This window comes from Neovison vison, chromosome 2 (genome assembly GCF_020171115.1).
Source record: "Neovison vison isolate M4711 chromosome 2, ASM_NN_V1, whole genome shotgun sequence".
In the NCBI taxonomy this organism is placed as follows: Eukaryota; Metazoa; Chordata; class Mammalia; order Carnivora; family Mustelidae; genus Neogale; species Neogale vison.
Genome location: NC_058092.1, coordinates 212477248 through 212501486, shown reverse-complemented (window position 1 = coordinate 212501486; position 24239 = coordinate 212477248). Strand labels below are relative to the sequence as shown.

At 46.4% G+C, this 24239-nt stretch overlaps 1 protein-coding gene across 6 annotated transcripts in view; it reads left to right on the top strand.

Moving 5' to 3' along the window:
- Nucleotides 1-3090: 3090 nt before the first annotated feature.
- SEC31B (SEC31 homolog B, COPII coat complex component) overlaps nt 3091-24239 on the top strand; it is a 30467-nt gene continuing 9318 nt past the window's right edge. The window contains exons 1-15 of one of the 6 annotated variants that reach the window (XM_044240314.1): nt 3091-3177; nt 6108-6194; nt 6550-6673; nt 12987-13182; nt 13396-13491; nt 14436-14576; nt 14893-15035; nt 15895-15994; nt 16098-16259; nt 16785-16919; nt 20494-20724; nt 22674-22748; nt 23009-23107; nt 23462-23561; nt 24059-24237. In XM_044240314.1, coding sequence (XP_044096249.1) covers nt 6116-6194; nt 6550-6673; nt 12987-13182; nt 13396-13491; nt 14436-14576; nt 14893-15035; nt 15895-15994; nt 16098-16259; nt 16785-16919; nt 20494-20724; nt 22674-22748; nt 23009-23107; nt 23462-23561; nt 24059-24237 — 1860 coding nt within the window. In that variant the 5' untranslated portion in view covers nt 3091-3177; nt 6108-6115. Of the gene's footprint in view, nt 3178-3792; nt 4149-6107; nt 6195-6549; nt 6674-12986; nt 13183-13395; nt 13492-14432; nt 14577-14892; nt 15036-15894; nt 15995-16097; nt 16260-16784; nt 16920-20493; nt 20725-22673; nt 22749-23008; nt 23108-23461; nt 23562-24058; nt 24238-24239 lie in introns of those variants that run through there. The other 5 variants (XM_044240315.1, XM_044240312.1, XM_044240313.1 and 2 more) reach the window with 5 other exon arrangements.

Here is a 24239-nt window from a genome sequence, read left to right as displayed (position 1 = left end):
AGGGAAGCAGGCTCCCTGCTGAGCAGAGAGCCCGATGCGGGACTCGATCCCAGGACCCTGAGATCATGACTTTTTTTTTTTTTTTCAGATTTTTTAATTTATTTGACAGACAGATCACTAGTAGGCCGAGAGGCAGGCAGAGAGAGAGAGGAGGAGGCAGGCTCCCTGCTGAACAGAAAGCCCTATGCTGGGCTCAATCCCAGGACTCTGGGATCATGACCTGAGCCGAAGGCAGAGGCTTTAACCCACTGAGCCATCCAGGGGCCCCCCCTTTGGGGACATTTTCTTAAAGTAACAGTCATGCTGCCTGAAAACTTGTCCCATAAAAAAAGCACACATTCAGTATGACCTATGGAAGCAGGACCATCCAAGTTTGTTTTTGTTCAGGCACTGAAAGGGACTTTTTTATGAGATCGGGGGTGGGTACTAACACCAAAATGCCTCTACTTCAGTGTCTCCACTTGCTTTTTATCTGTCTTCATTTTCTGTCCTCAGTCACATTTGATAATATATTTAACAAACAGACATCTGTATACCTAATATATATATATATATATATTATTGTGTGATTTTATATATATATAAAATCAGACACTGATAGGTCCTGGGGATATAAAATTGGACAGGACAAAAAGCCTTTAAGTACTTACATAGAAGCTGAAACTGGCAGTTAACAAAGTGAAAGAATTAAGAGATGTGTAAACAGAGAGAAGAGTGTATTTTTTTTTTTTTTTTGTCAGAGACAGCACAGGCATGGGGAGCGGAAGGCAGAGGGAGAAGCAGGCTACCCACTAAGCAAGGAGACCGATGTGGGACTCGATGCCAGGACCCTGGGATCATGACCTGAGCCAAAAGAAGACACTTAACCAACTAAGCCACCCAGGTGTCCCTAATTTTAATTTTTTAAAAATTTTTTAAATTTATTTTTTGGGGGAGCAGAGGGAGAAGGAGAGAGAGTTTTTTTTTTTTTTTTTTTTTTAGATTATTTATTTATCAGACAGAGATCACAAGTAGGCAGAGAGGTAGACAGAGGAGGAAGCAGTCTCCCTGCGGAGCAGAGAGCCCAATGTGGGACTGGATCCCAGGACCCTGGGATCATGACCTAAGCCGAAGGCAGAAGCTTTAAGCCACTGAGCCACTCAGGTGCCCCAAGAGAGAGAGAATCTTAAGGAAGTTCCACACCAGTGTGTAGCCAGACAAGGGGTTCGATCTCACATCCTGAGATCATGACCTGAGCCAAAATCAAGAGTTGAAGGCTTAACTAAGCCACCCAGGAACCCCTGTACTTTTCATTTTTTAAATCCTGTCCTGCTTGGAACTGCCTTATACTTTTGGTCCAGATTTCCTCCAGAGCACTCCCATCAGTGACATTTCTGCCTCATTCCCTAATTTGAGGTATATTCTAAGGTTCCATTTTCTTCCCTGTTTACTTGCCCTCAGATCTCATCCACTGTTGTGCTAAGATGCTCCAGAAATGCTTGGTAAGTACTTAATACACAGGAAGAGTGTGAATGGTCTGTCCTGACTTCAAAACCCTTCAGTCCACCCAAAAAGGAAATCTAGGTTTGTGTCACAGTGATTTGGGGCTCAGTCATAAAATAACAACTAATTTACCATCTTTGGAGGTGTAGTTGGCAAAAACATGGTGGAACTTCCACATTAAACCAAAGTTTTGAATCACAGATAACAGGTCTAAGTTCTTCAGCTGCTGGCAGAACATTTTTTTTTTTTTTAAGATTTTATTTATTTATTTGACAGAGATCACAAGCAGGCAGAGAAGCAGGCAGAGAGAGAGGAAGAGAAGCAGGCTCCCTGCTGAGCAGAGAGCCCGATGCGGGGCTCTATCCCAGGACCCTGAGATCATGATCTGAGCTGAAGGCAGAGGCTTTAACCCAATGAGCCACCCAGGTGCCTCGGCAGAACTTTTTTTTTTTTTTTTGGAAGATTTTATTTATTTATTTGACAGACAGGGATCACAAGTAGGCAGAGAGGCAGGCAGAGAGAGAGAGGAGGAAGCATGCTCCCCGCTGAGCCCCGATGCGGGGCTCGATCCCAGGACACTGGGGTCATGACCTGAGCCGAAGGCAGAGGCTTTAACCTACTTAGCCACCCAGGCGCTCCCCCCCCCCCCCCCGCCCCGGGCAGAACATTTTTATTTGAAAATGCCTTAATTCCCTCAGTCAACATAAAAAAATCCATCTGATATTTTTTTCACCTCCCTCTTCAATTGTTAACCTTCATCAGTCACAAGAGTCTGTCCAGTTTTCCTTTATTGTCACTGCTGCTATATTAATCCAGGCTGTCATCACCTGGTATCTGGACTGTTAGTCACCTAATTGGAGTCCCTGCCTCCAGCTCTGGTTTCTCTCAAGGGAATCCATATTACTTGTCTCAAAATACAATCCTCATCTTATTGCATCCCTACTCATAATTCTCTGTAACTACCGATTACCCCCAGAGGTGAACTCCTATTCCCAACCTGTATCTGGCCTCTTTAGTTCATGGTAACGGAAATGCCAAGGGGCCCACTAGCTCGTTGGGCCCTTCCTTCTCTCTGAGATATCACCTACCTTGCTGCTGCAACGTTTGGCCACCTGTCTCATGGTCCTGAAGCCCTCCAGGAAGCCCCTGGTCTACAATGCCAAGCCCCCTGCATGCCTGTACCTTTTCATTAGTCAAAAAACAATTCACAAAGCCAACAGCTATTGGCTACCAGTTGGTGCTGGGCTGTAGTGCGTTGCTGTTATTTATGGCCCCGATTGCTATTTACCTTTTCAATTAGGATTCCACTGAGAGCTTCTGGAACTAGTACCAGGTCTTCTCCACTTCAACAAATAATGAATTAGTATTTTCCCTTTTCGCGGGGTGGGGGGCTGTTCCGGGAACCTGGCTCAAATCGAGTAGGTCAGAATTGGTCGTCGCAGGATCTGACCCACTGCCGCAGAACTGCGCAACCACAGGACAGGTGAGGGAGGCCGGAGCAAAAGCTAGTATCCTATGACCTCCTCCGCGGGTCAGCCAGCTCCTCCACCCCGCGCTCTGCGCGCGCTGTGCCCTAATAGGACTACTTTTGGCCTTCGGCAGCCGCCATCCGCAGCGCCCACTTGAGCCCATAGGCCCTCGGAGGAGACCGGTTCTGGCTGCGCCGCGCTACCCTGACCGGGGCTCCCCGTGCAGGTGGGTCTTGCCCTCCTCTTTGGTGGTGGGGGCGCCCGGGAGTGCCTCCCCTCCTTCGGGAGAGAGTCGCGGGGGAGCTTACCCCCAGCGGAGACCCCGGCCCGCGCCTCTCAGGGCCTCACCGCGCCCGCCTTCGGACTGGACCCGGCTCGGCTCCCTCGCCGCGGTGCTGCGGCCGGACGAGGGTCTCCCTTGAGCGCCGCCCTCGCGCCTTCCCGTGCGTCCCGGGCGTGGGCCTGGCCGGGTCGCTGCCGCCCGCCCTCCATCACTGCAGGAGTCCGTTCGGCTCTTGGTTGAAAGTAGTTTAAAAGCCCATCTTCCCAGTTTCCAGATCGTCGGGGATTTAACACCTCATGTGCGGTTGAGTTTAGTTTGAACCAGTATAATGGTTAAAAGCACTAGGCTATGGGGGCTGATGTGGGTTCACGTCTCGGCCCGGCCAGTTTTCTTCCCCGTAAAAATGGGGATCATATAGTACTTGCCACGGAGAGCCATTGGGAGACTTGAGATTTGCACGTTAAATGAGTAGTGCTAAACACAGCTTCTACTTTTGTTAAGGGCTTTCCCCGGAAACGTGAAAATGGCTTTGACCAGCAGGTGGCGGTGCTGACTATATGATGTGTCGTGCCGCAAGTCCGTACTTGATTGTGTTGCCTCAAGTGTTTAGAGGCCCCCTGAGAATCTTGACTGAATTGGCAGCCGCAAACTTTCTTCAGGCTGGAAAGTACATTACAGATTGAGTAGTACTACCTGCTATTTTTCTAGGTTGAGACTAACCTGATGGTGGCTTCCTTAAGCAGGTCACAGCAGGTCCCAAGTCTCCTCCCTCAAGTTCAGTGTTACATTACAAACAAACAAAACATTTTCCTGCCACTTTGCCAGCCTGTTGGGATCGCACGTTGAATATGCGTTAGAATTGGATTGGAAACCACAGAATTAAAATGGATATCTACCTTCATTCAACAGATAAGGTTAGCAAGGGGAAACAGATTGAGTCTGATTTTCTTTTCTTTTCTTTTTTTTTAATATTTTATATATTTGACAGAGAGAAACTAGGCAGAGAGGCAGGCAGAGAAAGAGGAGGAAGCAGGCTCCCCGCAGAGCAGAGAGCCCGATGTGGGGGGCTCGATCCCAGGACCCTGGGATCATGACACGAGCCGAAGGCAGAGGCTTTAACCCACTAAACCACCCAGGCGCCCCGAGTCTGATTTTCATTGGATGGCTCACCTCTCGGAGGGGAGTGAGAAGATGAGCCCAGAAAGGTGTGATAAGGAACCAGTATGCAGAGAATGAAAGGAAGAATGTTCAAAGTATGGAAAACAATTTACAAAAGTTCTGAGGGGGGCGCCCGGGTGGCTCAGTGGGTTACAGCTTCTCCCTTCAGCTCAGGTCATGATCCCAGGGTCCTGGGATTGAGCCCCACATCAGGCTCTCTGCTCAGCAGGGAGCCTGCTTCCTCCTCTCTCTGTGCCTGCCTCTCTGCCTACTTGTGATCTCTGTCTGTCAAAAAAATAAATAAAATCTTTTAAAAAATGGGGCGCCTGGGTGGCTCAGTGGGTTAAGCCGCTGCCTTCGGCTCAGGTCAGAATCTCAGGGTCCTGGGATCGAGTCCCGCATCGGGTTCTCTGCTCAGCAGGGAGCCTGCTTCCTCCTCTCTCTGCCTGCCTCTCTGCCTACTAGTGATCTCTCTCTGTCAAAAAAAAAAAAAAAAAAAAAAAAAAGGTTCTGAGTTAGTATAAAGCCAGAAAAGGAAAAAAGGCTAATGTGGCTGCAGCACAATGAATGAGGGGAAAGTAGCAAGAGATGAGGTTGAAGTGGTAGCTGGAGCCTTTGAGCAAGGTCATAAGGGGATTTGAGTGCGATTTTATTCTGAGTGCAGTAGGAGTCATTGAAAGATTTTAAGCATGGAATGCCAATCCTCTTTGATTTTAAAGATTTTATTTTATTTGACAGAAAGAGACAGCAAGAGAGGGAACACAAGCAGCATGAGAGGGAAAGGGAGCAGCAGACTCCCCGTGGAGCAGGGAACCTGATGTGGGGCTCAATCCCAGGACTCTGGGATCACCACCCGAGTGGAGGGCAGATGCTTAATGACTGAGGCACCCAGGCGCCCCCCTTTTTTATTTTAAAAGTTCACTTTCACTGCTATGTAGACAGTTAATTGGGTGATGATAGAGTGAAGATGGCTGGTTGGAGGATTATTGCAGTAACCCAGGTGAGAGATGATGGTATATTCAGAGTGTGGTGGTGATGGAGATTATATCAGATTAAGATATAATTTTGGAAGTGAAATCAGAAAGACTTAATGATGAATTAGAAGGGAATAAGGGGTAAGGAGGAATCAGGGGTTTTCAGGTTTTCTGGTTGAGCAATTGGATGGAAAGTGGTACCAGTTACTGAGATGAAGAAAACTGGAGGAAGAACAAATTTGGCGAGAGGAGATGGTGGAATAGAGAAATCTGTTTTAGACAGACTAATTTAGGTATCATTGCTATATCCAAATGGAAATGTTTGATTAACAACTTATATATAGGAACTTGGAGCTCAGAAGAGAAATTTGTTTTGGTGGTACGAATTTGGAGGTCATCAGCATATGGATGATATATAAAGCCAAGGGAATAGATGAGGTCACTGAGATATTATCTGATCTGATAATTATCATCACCATTGGGCTTGTGGCAGCCACTATGTTTGGATATCTTTTGGGGGTAAATGCATTAGATTTCCGTAATTGGGTAAGTGAACTGTCCTTGCAGAGCTACAGATGATTATGTGTGTGTTACCCCCTATTGCCCCGAAATCCCCATTCCATGGTGGGGAGAGAGAAACAAGATTTCATGTCTGCAGGTACTCCTTGAATCTGACCCTTAAGTTTGCAGGTTTCTATTTTCAGTGGACTGAGGGCCATGTCAGTTTTCTGCCCCACACAGGACTGACCATGAAGCTAAAGGAACTTGAACGGCCAGCTGTCCAAGCGTGGAGCCCAGCCAGCCAGTACCCTGTGTATCTGGCCACAGGTATGATTATATTGTGGACTACGATCTGCTGAAAGTATAAGTCAAGGGGAGACTTAATATCCAGAATTCCTTACTGAGCTTCAGAGAAAGCTTTAGAGTCATGGAATGGTGGGGTTTGCTCGAAGCATAAGCAAAGGGACATTAAGTGTTTGGAGTACCTTGGGGCAGCCTTGAACTATGGCTCAAGCCTGAGCGCCTCCTGTTTTCTTCCTTTCCTTGGAATTACCATTTGGAAAAGGGTATTTGCAGTCCTCTCCTGTTCTTCTGCCTCTCCACTCCCCAACCATTTATACCCCAAATCCATGCATGTATTTTTGCTTATATGCTGCCTCTTCCTAACTTTTCTTGTGCCTAGGAACATCTGCCCAGCAGCTAGATGCCTCCTTTAGCACAAATGGCACATTGGAAATCTTTGAGGTTGATTTCAGGGATCCCTCTTTGGACTTGAAACACAAGGGAGTCCTTTCTGCCTCAAGCAGGTACTATATCTTAATTGTTGATGGGTGTGTGGGACAGATCCTGATACAGACCCTGTTGAGGAATCTTGGTAGTAATGTGTACCTCTCAGAGCTCATGAGGAGATACGTGAGGGGAGAAGTTAACCCTGGGTTTATTTTGCAAGAGGATTTTTTTTTTTTAAAGATTTTATTTATTTATTTGTCAGAGAGAGAGGGAGAGAGGGCGAGCACATGCAGACAGAGAGGCAGGCAGAGGCAGAGGGAGAAGCAGGCTCCCTGCCGAGCAAGGAGCCCGATGTGGGACTCGATCCCAGGACGATGGGATCATGACCTGAGCCGAAGGCAGCTGCTTAACCAACTGAGCCACCCAGGCGTCCCTGCAAGAGGATTTTTTAAAACACCTACTTGCACCTTTTTGGTCAGCAGCAGCGGCAGCGTTGGGCAGAATCAGCTGATAGAGGGCACCTGGCTTAGATGGTTGAGTGTCTGCCTTCCGCTCAGGTCATGATCCCAGGGTTCTGGGATCCAAACCATGCATTGGGCTTCCTGCTCAGCGGGGAGCCTGCTTCTCCCTCTCCCTCTACTGCTCCCCCTGCTTATGCTCTTTCACACACACACTCTCTCTCTCAAATAAATGAATTAAATCTTAAAAAAAAAAGAATCAGGTGATAGAGACACCTGACACAGAGCTGAACCCATAAGTACCTGATCTCTCTCTGACCCAGAGATGTTGGCTCCTTCCTCCCTCGGCTCTTGCGAAGATAACCTTACACAATATCTCCTTTTCTGCCAGTGGAAGGAGAATGAGTGAGCCTCTCCTCATCGTGGTTAGGCACTGATTGGGTACTCGTGGATTTCATGGCTCTGGTGGGCTTTCAGGGCTGAGTACTAGCATTCACAGAGGGTATGTATACAGACCAGACACTAGCTCTGTATATTTATTCATCCCTCAAAATGAGCCTAAGCCATAAGTACCATTATTCCCATTTTACATAGGAGGACACTGAAACCCTGAGAAGCCAGGATTTACCTCTAGGCCTAACTCCAAAATCTACCTTCTTTCTATTATTCTATTATTCAACTTTTATAGGTTTTGTAAAGATGTGGCTTACAGCAGTGGTCTCCAGATTTTCATACCACCAGGAAGAATGTGAATATTCACTATACTTGATATATACATATACATATACATATACATATATACACACACACACTTATATACTTATACAGGGAATATAAGTAATATATTACTCTACTATTAAGAATGCAGTTTCTATAATTTTATACATTAAAAAGTAAGTCTTTTTCCTACAGCTCAGAAAATTACCTTGCTCATCCCACTTTAGAGATCACTGATCAGAATGCAACTTTGCATTCTCTTGTGCGTTTTTTGGTTCATCTGAGAGATTAATTAAGTTATTTAAACAGAAGTACCCTTTTTTTTTTCTTTTCATGGTTTAACCTAATAAAGGTTAGTTATTTTTCTCCTTTCCTGGAGCCCCTCTGTCACTTTCTGGCAGTATCCCTTATTTTATAGTTTTTTTACATATCTTTGTACTTCCAGTACCTTTCCTTTTGAAGAGCAGCCACTGGAGAGTTTACCAATAATCATGGAATATTCTTAGCATCTAAGCAAGCATTCAGAAAGGGCCCCTAAAAGGGGTGAACTAATGCAATAACATTCATACTCCTGGAGTTAAGAAGAGGGGCAGTGGGCAAGGACCCTTCTCCTCAGCCAGCAAAGTAGCAGCCTTAACATAGCAGTGGCTCCTTAGGGCAAAGTGTTCCTAATAGAGGCAATATAATTGCTTAAGAAATCTTATATCATGCTTGTGTATGCCCGTGTGTACACAATAAATATATATAAAATACATATATATAAAATAAATTACTTATTATATATATAAATATATAAAATCTTTTAAAAAATTCTTGTTTTTTAAAAAGAAGGTGCCTGGGTGGCTCATTCAGTTAAGCATCTGCCTTCAGCTCAGGTCATGATCCCAGGGTTCTGGGATCAAGCCTCTCATCAGGTTCCCTGCTCAGGGGGAAGCCTGCTTCTCCCTCTCCCTCTGCCTGCAGCTCCCCTTGCTTGTGCGCGTGCTCTCTCTCTCTCTCTTTCTCTCTTTCTCTCTCTGTCAAATGAGTAAGTAAAATCTTTTAAAAAAAGAAATCTTGAAATTGAATCCTAAGATCCCTGTGGGCAGAGATTTTTGTCTGTTTTAGTCATTACTGTATCTCTGGCTCCTAAAACAGTGCCTGTCGTTAGATGCTTAATAAAATCTGTTAAATGAACAAGTGACATTAGAAATGTCTGGATTACCAAAGTGAGCATTGGTATCTGCAATTTCAGTTTGTTATAGTTATTCTTCAGTTAATCTTAATGCCTGGAGAGCTTTTCAGGGGTGATGAGTGGTAGGTTTTGCAGCCAACTAGGTTGAAGGGACCCTTTTTGAAATGTAGGTACCCAATAAAGGAATCGTAAACTTCACTTCATACCCTGTTCCATCCTGCAAGGATTGGGGACTATAACCAAAATAAATGGTACAGTTAACCCTATTGATAGTATTTCATCTCTACTTTCTTCTCCACCTCCATTATTGTATCCAAATATTGATTCGCATTTTCAAAGAACTAAAGAATTACCTTTGACCTGGATCTATTAGAGTTGTGGTTTTTTGTTGTTTGTTTGTTTGTTTTATTTTAAAGATTTTTATTTATTCAACAGAGAGATAAAGAGCACAAGTAGGCAGAGCGGCAGAGAGAGCGAGAAGCAGGCTCTCCACTGAGCAGGGAGCCTGATGCGGGGCTCCATCCCAGGACCCTGGGACCATGACCCTAGCGGAAGGCAGCTGCTTAACCGATTGAGTCACCCAGGTGCCCCAATCTATTAGAGTTTTGTTGAAGAAATTATCTTAGACACTCCAAAGTCTAAGACACCCACTTTTGGCTCAGCCTGGGTTCAATCACTCACTCAGAAACCCACATTTCAAACTATTGACCAAGTTGATCAGGTAGGTAGAGAGCTGCCCATTCTTTGCTTTATGCTTTCCTCTTTTCTGTGTCATCTTTGGCATGGTTTAGTGGAAAGTACAATTATATTGCATCCTTCGCTAAAGGTCCATGACTTCGTAGGTGGTATTCTGACAGTGTTCTTCAGTTTCCTTACTTATGTATAAAGAAGAGATTGTGCAAGATGGCTGCTAAGAACCTACTGGGCTCTAGATTCGGGTCTAATGTTCAGTCTTCCTTCCCTTTCTTTTTTTATAGCAAAAAAAGCAGCAGCTAAGTACTCAGTTCACAAGTCAACACACAAGTCATGTATTTGCTTTTTTCTTTTTTTCTTTTCCTTTTTCCCCCTAAAGATTTATTCATTTATTTATTTATTTGAAAGGGAGAGAGAGAGAGCGCGGAGGGAGCAGCAGGAGAGGGAGAGACACAGACTCCCCATTGAGCGTGGAGCCTGACTCAGGGCCCAGTCTCAGGACCCTGAGATCATGACCTGAGCCAAAATCACGAGTTGAATGTTTAACCAACTGAGCCACCCAGGTACTCCCCACTTTTTAAAAAAAGAAACCTTCTTTGTGTCTCTCTTCATTGTTACCTAAACATACACTTTTCAAAACCTTTCCCCTGCCTTTGCCTGTCCTTTTTATGGCTCAACCACATTTGAATCCTGAAGACCTCTTTATCCTTAATCCATGATGCATTAGAGAAATGTTACATATTTAGAAATACCTGACTGAAAGAGAACTGCTCTGAAACACTGGTACAAGCGCAGACAAGGAGCTGCCTCAGGCTATAAGTAGACTGGGAGTGCGTGCGTAAATGCATCAGAATCAATACGGATTTCAACATCTTCCCTTATTGGTCTAGGCTGGTATTAGTCTGATGTATCTAGTACAGGGGTTCTCAACCTGGTTGCTTGTTAGAATCACCTGGGGGCTCATGTTAAAAATGTGAATTATGTAGGTATGTAAAGAATCTGTATTTTCTTTAGGCGCCAGCCATCATGCCTGATGCTCTGTGGTGCCCATTGTTGCCACCTGCATGGGAACCTCTTCAGCAGAGAATTCTACCGGTATTCTCATGTTTTGAAAGTTCCCATTTTTCTATACAAACTCTTTTGATACCTTCTCCTTAAATCTCTCTTCTAATGTCTGAAAAATCCTATTTTTAAGCCAAAGGCCAACTTGTTTGTTTTTTTTTAAGTTTTAATTTTTAAACCATTCAAACATAGAAAAGTTGTAGACTAGTACAGTGAGTAATCGTATACCTTTCCTTAGATTTGTCAGTTATTCATTTTTGGTTGCATTTGCCTGCATGCTTCTGAGCTCTCTCTCTGCATCCAAACACATGCGTACACCCGCCACCACCACCCCCCCGCCCCCGCAACATGCTATTCCCTGTCCTTTTGCAGAGCAGAGATAATTGACAGTCCTTGAGCCCACTGAAGGATCCTGTACCGTTTGGGCTCCTGCTTCACCCTCGCCAGTGAAATGGTTTTCCGTAGGACTGTACTTCCTGTAGGCTTAGAGAAAGGAAGTCCTTTTGTCACGCGCTGTGTTCTGCATTTTGGTCTCTCAAAACTAACAGGGATTTATTTTCCAGCCCTTTGGTGACTCCCCCTTGAGGTGTCAGGTGCCTTTGTCTTCAGTCTGGAGGTCATGAGTTGTGCCCATACTGTAGCATCCTCCACCATCTGTGTGTGAGTTTTTCTCTGGCCACACTCTCTGATTTCTGTGAGACCTATTCTGGGCTTCTGTAGCTGCTCTGATGACTTGCCCTCTGCCCACACTGACCTCTAGCCCCAGGGGGACATGGCAGCCTCTCGAACCGGTGTGGCACACATTCTTCTGCCCTATGAAGATCAGGGCGACCTTAGAACACATGGCCATTTGGACAGTAGCTCTGGAGCCACCGTTTGTGTCAGCTCTGCTGTTTTATCTCAGTTGCTGGCCTGGTCTCAACCAGTGTTCAGCTCTTTACTTCTAACAGGCGGTTGCTGCTCTCATGACTGGCCAAACAGGTTCCTGCTTGGTCACCCCACTCAGTTCCCAGGGTGTGGGAACATTTCATTTCCAGGTTGGGATCTTATGGTATCATTTGATATGAAATCTAGCTTCTCTGAAGGGCTGTGGAAATAGCCTTGGCTGGCAACTGTGAATGAAGGCCAAGCTACCTGGGAGGCTTTGAGGATTTCACATGCTTTCCCTGGGGGCTTTGCAGAGGAGCCATCTTTGTCTGCAGAGCCCAGGGTCTGTCTTTCTCTTTTGTGCAAGACACTGGCAGTGTCTCATTAGAAGCATCATTAGAAAGCCAAAAGTGTTTCCCAAGAGGTATGTTTATTCTTTACGCTTCTCTGTTGGTAGGGCTGGCCCAGGGCAGTCACATGGAAGACCCACAGGGTGGAGAGGTCTGTGGGTCTTTTCTTACCTCCAGTTTGAGAGGGAAGAGGGGACAGCAACTGTTTGTGTAGGGAAACTGCTTCATAGTCAGGTATAAAAGAGTTTGGATCTTCCTCTAAGCAGAATACACTATTTTATGATAGTTAAGAGCTTGGGCTCTAAAATAAGATAGACCAGGGCACCTGGGTGGCTTAGTCAGTTGAACATCTGACTGTTGATTCTGGCTAAGGTCATGATCTCAGGTCATGAGATCAAGCCCCACGTCGGGCTCCATGCTGAGTGTGGAGTCTGCTTAAGATTCTCTCTCTCACTCTCACTCTACAAAAATAAATAAGTAAAATGGGATGGGCCAGGCTTTAAACCTTGATTCTGCCACTTCCTAGCTGTCCAAAAGGGATAAAATTACTAGCTATGTATACAGAAGTTTCATTAAATTCTCTCTGCCTCAGTTTCCTCAATTAAAAATGGAGTCCATAATAATACTTCATAGGGTTATTGAATACTAAATCAGCTAATACATGTGAAGCACTTAAAACAGTGCTGGGCATATAGGAAGTATCTAGTAAGTGTTAGTTATTGTTGTCATTTGAGTTGTGAGGATTAAGTAATCTATTTGAAATATGTATCCCTGGGTCTATGTAACCCCAGTAATGTTAATTAAGGAAAAAAAAAAAAAAAAAGCATGCCACACAACTCTGAGGCAGTGTTCTCCTGCCTTCTGGTGTAACAAAGATAGAATCTTTTTTCAGAGAAAGGGCATGACCAAGCAAGCAAACCTGTGTTGTGTGTCTGGTAAGTGAGGGAGACAGGCAGACTCCATCTTGGTGGGGATGCCTGCGTATTGACAGAGGCTGACAGAAATGCCTCCTCTCTGCCTATTGACATGAATCTGAGTTGGTGCTGATGCTGGTTCCTCCTCTTTGTAGGTTTTACAAGCTGATCTGGGGGAGCTTTGGCAATGGGCTTCCAGAAGGCTCCGGGATCATTGCAGGCGGTGGGGACAATGGCCTGCTTACTCTATACAATGTGACCCACATCCTGTCTTCGGGGAAGGAGCCTGTGATTGCCCAGAGACAGAAGCACACGGGACCTGTCAGAGCCCTTGACTTTAATCCTTTCCAGGTACTGCATTTCATTTGGTCTAACATGGCCAAGCCGTGGAGCCACAGATCTGAGTGGAAGCATTCACTTTTGACCTTTAGTATGTAATTCTGAGCCCTTCTCACACTGTTATGGGGGAGGTTTTGGAAGCCCCAAATGTGGGTTTCTTTCCCCCTTTCCTGTTCCTACCTTTTCCTGGGATGGTGTATCTCCAAAGGCCTTTTCTTCATACAGGCCAACCTCCTGGCCTCGGGGGCCAGTGATTCTGAAATCTTTATTTGGGATTTGAATAACCTCAATGTGCCAATGACCCCAGGATCCAAGTCACAGGTAAGGAGGCTCCCGGGGCTGCTGATGAGAGTGTGCAGCTGATTTGCCCAGGAAAGTCTTAAATTCTTGAGGCACCCAGAGCCCGGGAGACTTTGGACTTCACCACTGGAGGGCAGTAAAGCGCCACAGACTAACACGTTACCAGCCAACCCATAGCAGGGATGGAGGGAAGGGTGGTCATTAACTGATGGTCATTAATGCTTTGTGGTCATTAACTGTCCTAGGGTTTCTGGAACAAAGATGAAGAAAGGCAGTAAAAGACATTGAGAAAAGGAGTGAGAATACTATTTATCAGAGTAGAGCTTAGGCAGAGTAGAGTAAGATCCTGGGCTCTGGAGTGGGGCCAGATATATCCTTGTCCTTTTGTGGGGTGGGTCATCTTTGCCTCTATATCTGGTTCTCCCATGCGGTTGGGCATCTTGTGTATATCTGTCTCTGAGTATACGTACCTGTCATTCTGTAACTGGGCCCGTCTTTTTGCTTCCTGGCTCTTCTCTATCTTGTGCTTACAGTCTCCTGAGGTAAGTTAAGTATAAATTTGATAGCACCTTGTGCCCTAAAAGTAGCAATGGCTTGTCTTTCTGCCTTATTCTTTCTGGATGTCTTACATGTCTTTATTATCCTCCCTTCCTCCTTCTCTACCACTCTCTTTGTCATAGATAAGAGGGCTGATTTAAATCTTGACTCCATCCTCTCAGGAACACCTTGGGATAGGAGTAAATTCCAAGTCTGCCTGCCATTCTCTCACCTTCTACACCAGTCCCCTAACGGATCCTCTCTGGAAAATTCAGCTCCCACACCCTGACACTGTTTGGGTTTGGGAAGCCCCATCTCGACTCTTGGGCTTTCTGCGGGGAGGTTGGGAACAGTGGAAGAGCAAATGGCTCTCGGTCCAAGGGATGACAAGTTGTCCCCTTCCCCCTCCCCACTTCCTGCCTCAGCAGCCTCCAGAAGACATCAAGGCACTCGCTTGGAACCGGCAGGTTCAACACATTCTGTCTTCTGCTCACCCCAGCGGCAAGGCGGTTGTGTGGGATCTCAGGAAGAATGAACCTATCATCAAAGTCAGCGATCACAGCAACAGGGTGAGTCGTGAAGGCAGAATACAGGCTCAGGCTCTGGCTTCTTTCTCATGCCTAGACTTCAGAGCTGCTCTTCCCCAGGCCAGTGTTCTGCTCCCAGCTGTTGCACTTGCAGGGTCCAGCCTCTTAGCAGATTTCCGGTTGAGATTGAATGCTTAGGGAAGCTAAACAGCTGACACCAAAGGCTAATGTTCCTTACTTACTCATGGTCATCACTTAACACTGAGAAAAGATATAAAACCAACCCTCAGAGGTCCTGTTCCAACTAGGCAGAAAAGTTTCAGATTACGTCACCTGTTGCGGTCTGCTTTGTTCACAGATGCACAGCTCAGGCCTCGCCTGGCACCCAGACATAGCCACCCAGTTGGTGCTGTGTTCAGAAGATGATCGTTTCCCGGTGATTCAGCTATGGGATTTGCGCTTTGCCTCCTCGCCCCTGAAGGTGCTGGAGAGCCACAGCAGGTAAAATCTCAAATTCTGTCTACATCCTTGGTGGATGGTGGGGCATAACTGACCTGGGTAGGAGGCAATGAATGGCTCACTTTAGTTACCAGTCAGCTTTCCTGTCTTCAAAGCAGTTCCCAGTGAACACACAGTCTCTAAGTCCTAGCTCTAGCTCCAATAAAGAGGAGCTCCTTGAGATCCTGAGGTCGTGGAAAAGAACCCGAGATTCCATTTAACTTCCAGAAAGGGAGTATAGATGGGATCATGAGAAATATTTGGAGACAATGTTTAGTGCCTCTGGGAGAATCTTCAGGCTCTGATTCAAGGATAATGTTCTTTCTTTAAGTGGTGAGGTTACTTCATCCAAGACCTCCTTAATAAGAGAACCTTGGCTCCTGTCTATCCTCTGAACAGGCTTTCCCCTGAAGCTGTAGCTCTTGGGCCCATAGCAGAAAAAGCAGCCCCACACTGTTCTTTCTTACTAAAGGGCTGTATTGCCTTTATACCTTCTTGGGGACTTTGAAGAGTTGAGTCCTCACTACCCTTCTTTTTAAAACAAGCACCCATATGGTTGAGTGCGTGTCTGATTCATGCTGTTCATAGTCCCTACTCTGCAGCTGGGGAAAGAAGCAGGCCGATCTGCAGGGACCTATGGGAGACAGAGTAATAGAGTGTATAGTGCACAGGCTCTGGGATTTGACTTGGGTTCTGGTTATGTGACTGCCAAAGGTTCCTCAATTTTTCAAAGCCTCATTTTCCTTATTTGTAAAATGAAATCAGACTGCTCATTTTACAGGGGTGAAATTTATCCAAGATATATAAGGTACCCTACTCAGAGTAGGCATTCGACAAATGTTAGCTGCTCTTTCCTTTTTAGGGGGATCTTATCCATGTCGTGGAACCAGGCTGATGCGGAGCTTCTGCTCAGTAGTGCCAAGGACAACCAGATCTTGTGCTGGAACCTGGGGAGCAGTGAGGTAGGCTGGTCGTTCTGTGGGCGTGCTGGGAGAGGAAATAAGCTATGTTTTGGGTTGCCTTCCTTTTAGTCAGGGTTTCCCTAATGGTGGGGTTCCCTCACAGGTAGTATATAAGCTACCCACACAGAGCAGCTGGTGCTTTGATGTGCAGTGGTGCCCCCGGGACCCTCCAGTGTTCTCTGCTGCCTCCTTCGACAGCTGGATCAGTTTGTACTCCGTGATGGGTAGGAGCTGGGAGGTCCAGCAGATGAGACAGGCTGACAAGGTTTGAAAGGCTTGGTGGAGAATGCTGGAGGGAATGCTGTCTCTATGTGGGGGGAGAGAAAAGGACGAATGGCCTGGGAAGAAATGGGGACTATTGGAGACTGGGAGGCCAGGGCCCTGGGTTGGGAGGGCTGCACTTTTGGTGTAGTGCCCATCTTCCTGGGAGGGTGTCATTCCTGCTACAACATGAAACAGACCTTCATGTTGACTCTTGCTCTTGGATGTTCCCTGTAGTATTTTGGGGACACTGGATCTCCATGCCGGGACCATTATTTTGGAAATATGAACGGTCTCATCTCCTTTTCTCCTGTAGATCCATTCTGTGTCTATATTCCACTGTAGACCGTGGATGCAGTAGGCTTTCCAAGAGCTTCCTGCATGGGAGTTCTACCCTCACTACCAGTTCCCTAGAATACGGGAGTCCAGGCTTTGTCCAGATTGGGTATCTCCAGGATTCCTCCCAGAGTAAAGTTTATAGATGCGGCACCATGTGGGATTGGTGATACAGGTGTCCTTTTGCCCTCAGATCTCTTCTTCTTTCAGCAAAGGCCAGCCTCTCCCACCATTGCAGGTACCGGAGCAAGTGGCCCAAGCATCGTTGATACCTCCTCTAAAGAAACCCCCCAAATGGATGAGAAGGCCAGCAGGTGTTTCATTTGCTGTAAGTGTAGTGTATGGGGGGGTGTGCACAGTTGTGCATGTCCATGTGTGTTTGTGAAGCCTCGCATATGCCCAACACGTAGCTGTGTTCTATGGGACATTTATTCCTACTGCCTGTGCCTCACGTCAGGGCCCATTTTCGGGCTCAAGCAGAGTCACTATTGCTCTCTTCTCTATCCCTTCACCTTGCTTACTGTGCCAGTGCAGTCTGAAAAGTATTGGTTGCTGTAGGCTGTTTGGTTATACAGAACTGCCTGAGGGCTCCATCTGATTTTTCTCTAACCCCTACATGTCTGGACTGGTACTGAGTGCAGACATGGAAGGGTTAGAAACACAAAGCAGGAAAGAAAAAAATTTGTAAGTCCATCCTGTCACTCCTCTGCTCAAAACCTTTAACCTCTATTCCGTTATGAACTCAAGGCCAAGTGTACACAGGGCCGTGCTTACCTTTCCAGTTGTTTTTTTTTTTTAAGATTTTATTTATTTATTTGATAGAGATTGCAGGTAGGCAGAGAGGCAGGCAGAGAGAGAGAGATGGGGGGAAGCAGGCTCACTGCTGAGCAGAGAGCCCGATGTGGTTCTCAATCCCAGGACACCGAGATCATGACCTGAGCCAAAGGCAGAGGCTTAACCCACTGAGCCACCCAGCCGCCCCACCTTTCCAGTTTTTATTCCCAACTTTTCCTTATGTGTTCCCTAGGTTCCAGTTCCATATGACTCCTTTCTATTCTATAGATAACTCCTCAACTTTGCTGCTTCTGCCTGTACCCTTCCCTTTAGCTTCCCTCCTGATCCACTGAATCCTACTGTGGTCTTTTATGGTCCCTTGCTTAAATACCACCACCTCCACAATGCCTGTCTTTAAACCCTTGTCAAACTTCACTTCCAAGATTTCTACTCCTCTAATGATACATTGTAACTGTACTAAGGTTATTTATATATGCGTGTGGAGACCCTATTAAGTCAGAGAGTCCTTGATGGTAGGGACCACATTCAGAGAGTCCTTGATGGTAGGGACCACATTTTGTTCATTTTTTATCCCTAAAGCAAATGCTTCTCAAACTTCTCAAATGCACATACAGATCACTTAGGGATCTTATTAAAATTCAGATTCTGGTTCCTTCAGTCTAGGATAGAGCCCAAGATTCTGATTTTCCAACAAGTTCCCAGGTGATGTCCTTGCCGGTGGTCTGAGGAGTGGCAGGGCCCAAAAGTTCTTAATCCAGTGCTTTAAATATTAGGTTCCAGGGCACCTGGGTGGCTCAGTTGTCAAGCATCTGCCTTCGGCTCAAGTCTTGGTCCCAGGGTCCTGGGATCAAGCCCCACATCAGGCTCCCTGCTCAGCAGGAAGCCCCCTTCTCCCTCTCCCTCTGCCTGCCACTCCTCTTGCTTGTGTTCCCTCTCTCGCTGTCTCTCTCTCTCTCTTTCTATGTCAAGTAAATAAATAAAATCTTTAAAATATATATATAAATAAATAAATTTAGGTTTGAATTGAAAACAGATGTATCAAAGACGTGGTTCTTGTGTTCAGAGCCACCAGTTTTATTGTGGAGGTAAGGCTGACATAGGAGCCAGGGAGGTGAAGAATTCTGATGTTGAGAGAGGTACATTCTGTTGTTTATTTGTTTGTTTGTTTCAGGAGGTAATTCTCTGTTGAATTTTTTGAGGAATCACCATACCATTTTCCACAGCAGTTGCACAGTATTTCCAACGGCAATGCCTAAGAGTTTCATTTTCTCTACATCAGCCCTAATCATTATTTTCTGCCTTTTTTAATTGAAGTGTAATTGACATACAATGTTACATTCAGTTTCAGGTGTACAACTTAGTGATTTGACAAGTCTGTACATTAGGCAATGCTCACCACATACGTGGCTACCAGCTGTCAGCTTACAGCGCTATTACAGTACCGTTGCCTATATTCCCTATGCTGTTCCTCTCATCCCTATGGCATATACATTCCATAACTAGAGGCCTCTCCCTTCCACTCTTCTTCACCCATTTTGCCCATCCTCCCACTCCCCACCCCTCTGGCAACCACCAATTTGTTCTCTGTATTTATGGGTCTGTCTGGAGAGGCCTGCGTTCCTTTTTTTTTTTTTTTTTTTTTTTAAAGATTTATTTATTTATTTATTTATTTATCTGAAAGAGAGAATGCCCATGAATGGGTTGGAGGAGATGGGCAGAGAGAGGAGAGAGAGAATCTCAGGCAGACTTCCCGCCAAGCATGGAGCCCAACACAAAGCTCGATCCTGGGATTCTGAGATCACCACCCGAGCTGAAATCCAAAGTCAGACCCTCATCAGACTGAGCTACCCAGGCGCCCAAGGCCTGCATTCTTGTTATAGCTCTGTCACTTATCAGCTGATGACCTTGGGCAGATCTCTTAACTCAGGACTATCTGTAAAACAGGGATAGTGATACCTGGTCAGCTTATGTTAGTGAATTGACATGAACCTCAAGAATATACATAAGCACTTTGTAAGACTAGCAAATATTAACAGATCAAAAGTTAAGTTTGTTTTGTTTAGTGCTGATCTGTAGTGTAGGTTTGTGCTGTAGGAATCCAGTGCAGAATTCCAGCTCGGAAAGTTCATTAAGGAGGAGGTCTCCGGAAGGGAAATAGTGAAAGGTTGGGAAGTAGGCAGTAGCTGTCAACCATGGCTACAACCTGAAGACCTTTCATATATACTGATGCCTAATCCCCGGGCCCTTCCCCGCCCCCACGCCCCAGATTCGTGTTGTCCAGAGTACAGCCTGATGACTCGGGATAGCTGTGGTGTTGTGTTAATGTGTGGCTGCAATGGAAACCTGCTGGAGTCAAGGGACTTTAATAAGCTCTGCTTGGTGACAGATGCTTTAGGTAGGTGCCTGTTTTGGTGAGAAGGACGCTCAGGTAGGGCTGTTTTTGTGGATGAAGGCTCAGAAGCAGGAATGGACTGGGCACTTTGGGGATGTGGAGTGATCGCATAAATAAGCAGGGGGACAGAGGCTAGAGAGTCTGGCCTGACTTTGGGGGATTTTGTACACCACGGGCAGAGAAGTTTAAGCTTTCTTCTGCGGGCTTGTGAAATCATAACACATTCCTAAGCAGCTGTAGGTATAGGGTGATGGTCTGAGGCTTGGACTGGAGGAGGAAAACCCAGAGGCTAGCAGCCTATTCCAATAACCGAGGTGTGCTAGCCCTGGAAATGTGACAGAGGGGCCCTGCACGAGAAACACTGCACAAGAAGAGGTGAGACTGCTGTTCCGTGGCTGTGGCTGTGTGGATATAAAGACTGTGATAATGCCAAGGCGTTTAGTCCAGGTGACTGGGAGAAGATTGCTATTAGCACAGCTGAGAAGATGAACTATGTGCGGGAGTCTGAAGCTGATGGGGCTAAAAATGCAGAGGTGGTTTTCGTATATAGGGGCGCATTTGCTGCTCCTTTCCTGATCCTGTTCAACCCGCAGGAGTTCTTACTGTTGGTTTTCTGTCCTAGGGCCAACCAGTTAAATAGCCTTCCCTGTAATGTAGACTTGGTGTTAATTTTTAGCCTGAAAAGATGAACTTTACCCTTGTTTTTTCTTACCAGTTTGGGGGGAAGCTGGTTACCTTTGGCCTCCCCAGCACCCCTGCCCACCAGGTGCCACAGCCTTGCCTCCGCCTAGTCTTCGTCAGTCAAGTCATCGTAGAATCTGAATTCCTGAGGCGGTCAGCTGAGTTGCGGGAGGCCCTGGAATCAGGAAATCTCCTGAATTATTGTCAGGACAAGATCGAACAAACATCGCTGCAAAGCGAAAAGATGCTCTGGCAATTCCTGAAGGTAAGAAGCATGAAGGTTGGCTGCTCTGAAGTATTTCCCCAAAGCTGGAAACTCTAGGACATGAACAACCACACTGTGACCTAGATTACAGAGGCCCTGACCTCTCAGGCTTTTTCCTACACCACACTACCCTCTGGACACAGACTCTTCACCTTTTACCAGTGGCTCAGAGACCTTTTGCAGCTAAGGAAGCTGAGAGGTACAAGTGATATTTGCCTTTTTTGCTTCTACTGCTGATGTCCTAGATACTTTATCAAAGCCACAGTGAAGGTTTTTATGCCATGCTAAAAGGCAGATAAGGTGATGGGAAGAGAAAAGAGAAGGGAAAGGAAGGAAAGAGGATTGGCTGGAAGGGGACATCATCATGAGAAGGCTTTGAGCTTGTTTCAGGTAACCCAAGGCAAGTTATTGTGATGGGACTCAGGGCTTAAGTCCCAATTTATTTTGGAGGCATGGATCAAGTTCCAGTGCTAATGAAATTTCAAGTTGTGCATGACATCAGAAGGAGTGCTCCACCTATTAAGGAAATTGAGCAGATAGGAGGAGAGAACTAAAGGGAGGAAGAGAACCTACTGGACAGACAGTGAGAAGATTATTCAAAGCTTTGGGATCATAGTAAACAATACAAAAGGGTAGAGCCTGTCCCTGGGGGTCTAAGAAAGACTTGGGGTCGGTGCTTCAGACATAGTAGAACTTCTTGAACATAGACACCAGGAATCTGGGAAGGAGACAAGATTTGAGAAAGATCATCAACTGCTGAGTGAAGTTAGAAAAAGGTGTGGGAATAAAAGAATAAGAAATGATGCTTTTGTTGTAAGCAGAACTCTACTGCTCCAGGAATGGTGGAATGAGAAGGAGAAGAGAGGTCACCATCAGGAGTTGAGGCTTTATTCTTCTGAACAAAGGAGGCAGCAGTACCTAAGGACAGAGGGGAGTCTGGTCGAAAACCTCCCCAAGAGCTGTCCATCTTGATGGTCCTGAAGCTGAATGTGGTTGAACATTTCCAAAGGATGAATATGGGAGAAGGCAGGAGCCCTGAGAGTCTGTGAGAAAGGAGTAGTCAGAATTCATGGTTCTGTGTAGGGCAAATGAAGGGCTCAGCTCCCTAACCCTGATTAGGGTAGGGCTTCAGGAAGGTTTGGCCCTCAGGATCTGGCACACTGTGTGGGTAAGCTGACTTGGTTTATATCTGGGCAGCTTCCACCATGAACTATGTTTTCACCTAGATATTTTAGACTTACAAGACTCTGTAGGTTCTCTTGGCATCAGTCTCCCCAGAAGGATGTGGGACAGGAGCCACAGTTGTCGGCCGGGCAGTGGGAGGTGGCGCTCTTCTGTGGGGGTTCTTGGAGCAGCCCATGCAGCAGTTCAGAGTCCTCCTCACCTCCCCAGAAGACAGCTTAGGTGCAAGGAGATGAGATGCACACAAGGCAGGCATGTAGGTGGCCCCCGCAGAGAAGCCTCATGCCCACAAGAGCTAATGTCTCTTGCACCCACTTCAAAAACGTTTCTAGAGTCCCTGCAAAAGATCTGTTCAGTTACAAGAGTCCTTGCAATGAGGGCAGCCTGGGGTGTGGTGCCCACAGAGGCTATTTATTGTTTGTTTAGTTCCAGTTCAGATGCAGTTTATTCATTGCAAGCAGTGTTGCCTGGAAACATAGCCGACATTTGACTCTTGCCAGGTAACCAGGCTAATAGATCTAGTAAGTCAACAGAAGATCTAGTTCTCACGTAGAAGTGGGCAAGGGTTTTGTTAACACCCATGCCTCTAGCCCAGCAGAATCAAATCTGGGGAGAAAAAGGGGAGAGATGGTATTGGCCTCAGTAGGACCCTTCTGGTAGCACGAAGAATTCTGTTAGAGGGTACACTGGCACAGACGTTGGACTTACACAAGAGAAGATCATTCACATTGATTTAATGGAGACTTGTGTGTTCTGTGGTTTCTTAGGTGACCTTAGAGGAAGACTCCAGAATGAAATTTCTAAAACTATTAGGATACAGTAAAGATGAGCTTCAAAAGAAGGTAAGCTGCTTTTACATCGAAAGCACGTACTTGAAGCAGAGAAGAAGAGAAGGCCTTCAGTGGAAACTGTCTCAGTGACCTCTTTCTGGGCTTCACTAATGCATATATAAACATTGTACCTCCTGGAGGTAGGCTTCTCCCCAGGTAAATAGGCCAGGATCTTAGAGAGCCCAGTCAGTGCGGTGTGAAGGTGGGAAGGAAGCATATTAGATGTTTGACCTTGTGCCGGGAAGAGGATGCTCACAGGTCTCTCCTTGCAGGTGGCCACGTGTTTGAAGAGTGACGTGAGGCTGGGTGAGAGCCCTCAGTCCAAGGGAGACGATCTCCACAGTAACAGACAGCAGGCCTTCTGCAGCCAGGTGTGGTGGGAGCCCAGAAAGCTGGACCTGGGATAGCACAGGAGACCTGTCTTTAGGGCATCTGCCCCTTCCTGGCTCTTTGTTTCATTCTCATAAAGTGCTTGGCTTCCATAGATGTCTTCAGACTCCTCGTTTCTTGGAACCACAGTGAGACACAGAGTGCATAAACTTTTGGGCTGGGAGCGGAGCTCTGTTTTAACCATGGACTAGAGCCCTTCCTAGACCTTATCTGGTTATTTTTTATCTGTATCATTATGGGCCAGATAGTAAAGCTCCCAGAGAGAGCTACAAGCCAGCTCTCTATCTGTTTTCAATTCATTTCCAAAATAGCCACCTCCATCCTTTCTTGCACAGACCTCCAAACACATCACAGAGGAAGCCTCTGCCTCCTCATCCTTCTTTGATGAGCTGGTCCCTCAGAATATGACTCCATTGGAGATCCCCATCACAGAAGGTACTCTGATCCTGAGGGAGAGAAATGCTCTGTGTGGGAGTAGGTGGGCTCAGAGTTCTTGAACTTGAGAACATCTTCTTGTCCCCTGCCTCCTGCCTCCCTCCCACCATCACAAGTGCTGGGTGGTTCTGTTAGTGATTAGAGCCCTCCTTGGATTTTTATGGATACATCTTTGCTGTGGAAAGCCTTCTAGCAAGATATTTTCTCTCCTACTGTTTTCTTAAAAGACTGCGACCCTGTTCTTGCTGAGCAAGCACACGCTGTCCCTCTGGTATTGCCATGTGAGGCCCTCCCTCATGTCGAGCCCTGTCCTTAGAGTCCTGGGTCTGGTACTCGGGGATAGTGTGCTACATTTTGTTGCTGAGGAACGAAACTTGGGAGTTTTATTTGGGGCAAGGGAGATACAGAGATAGAAGGCGTCTAGTGTGGGCCCTGTAGGGGACCGGAGGCTAGGGTCTGAGGGCAGGCTGACATGGAGGGGATGCCTCCGCTTGCAGACACGGATGGACTCCTGAGCCAGGCTCTCCTGCTTGGAGCACTGCGCCCTGCTGTGGAACTGTGTCTGAAGGAAGAGCGCTTTGCTGATGCCATCATCCTGGCCCAGGCTGGAGGCGCAGATCTGCTAAGGCGAACACAGGAGTGCTACTGGGCCAAGAAGAAAACCAGAATCTCTTCGGT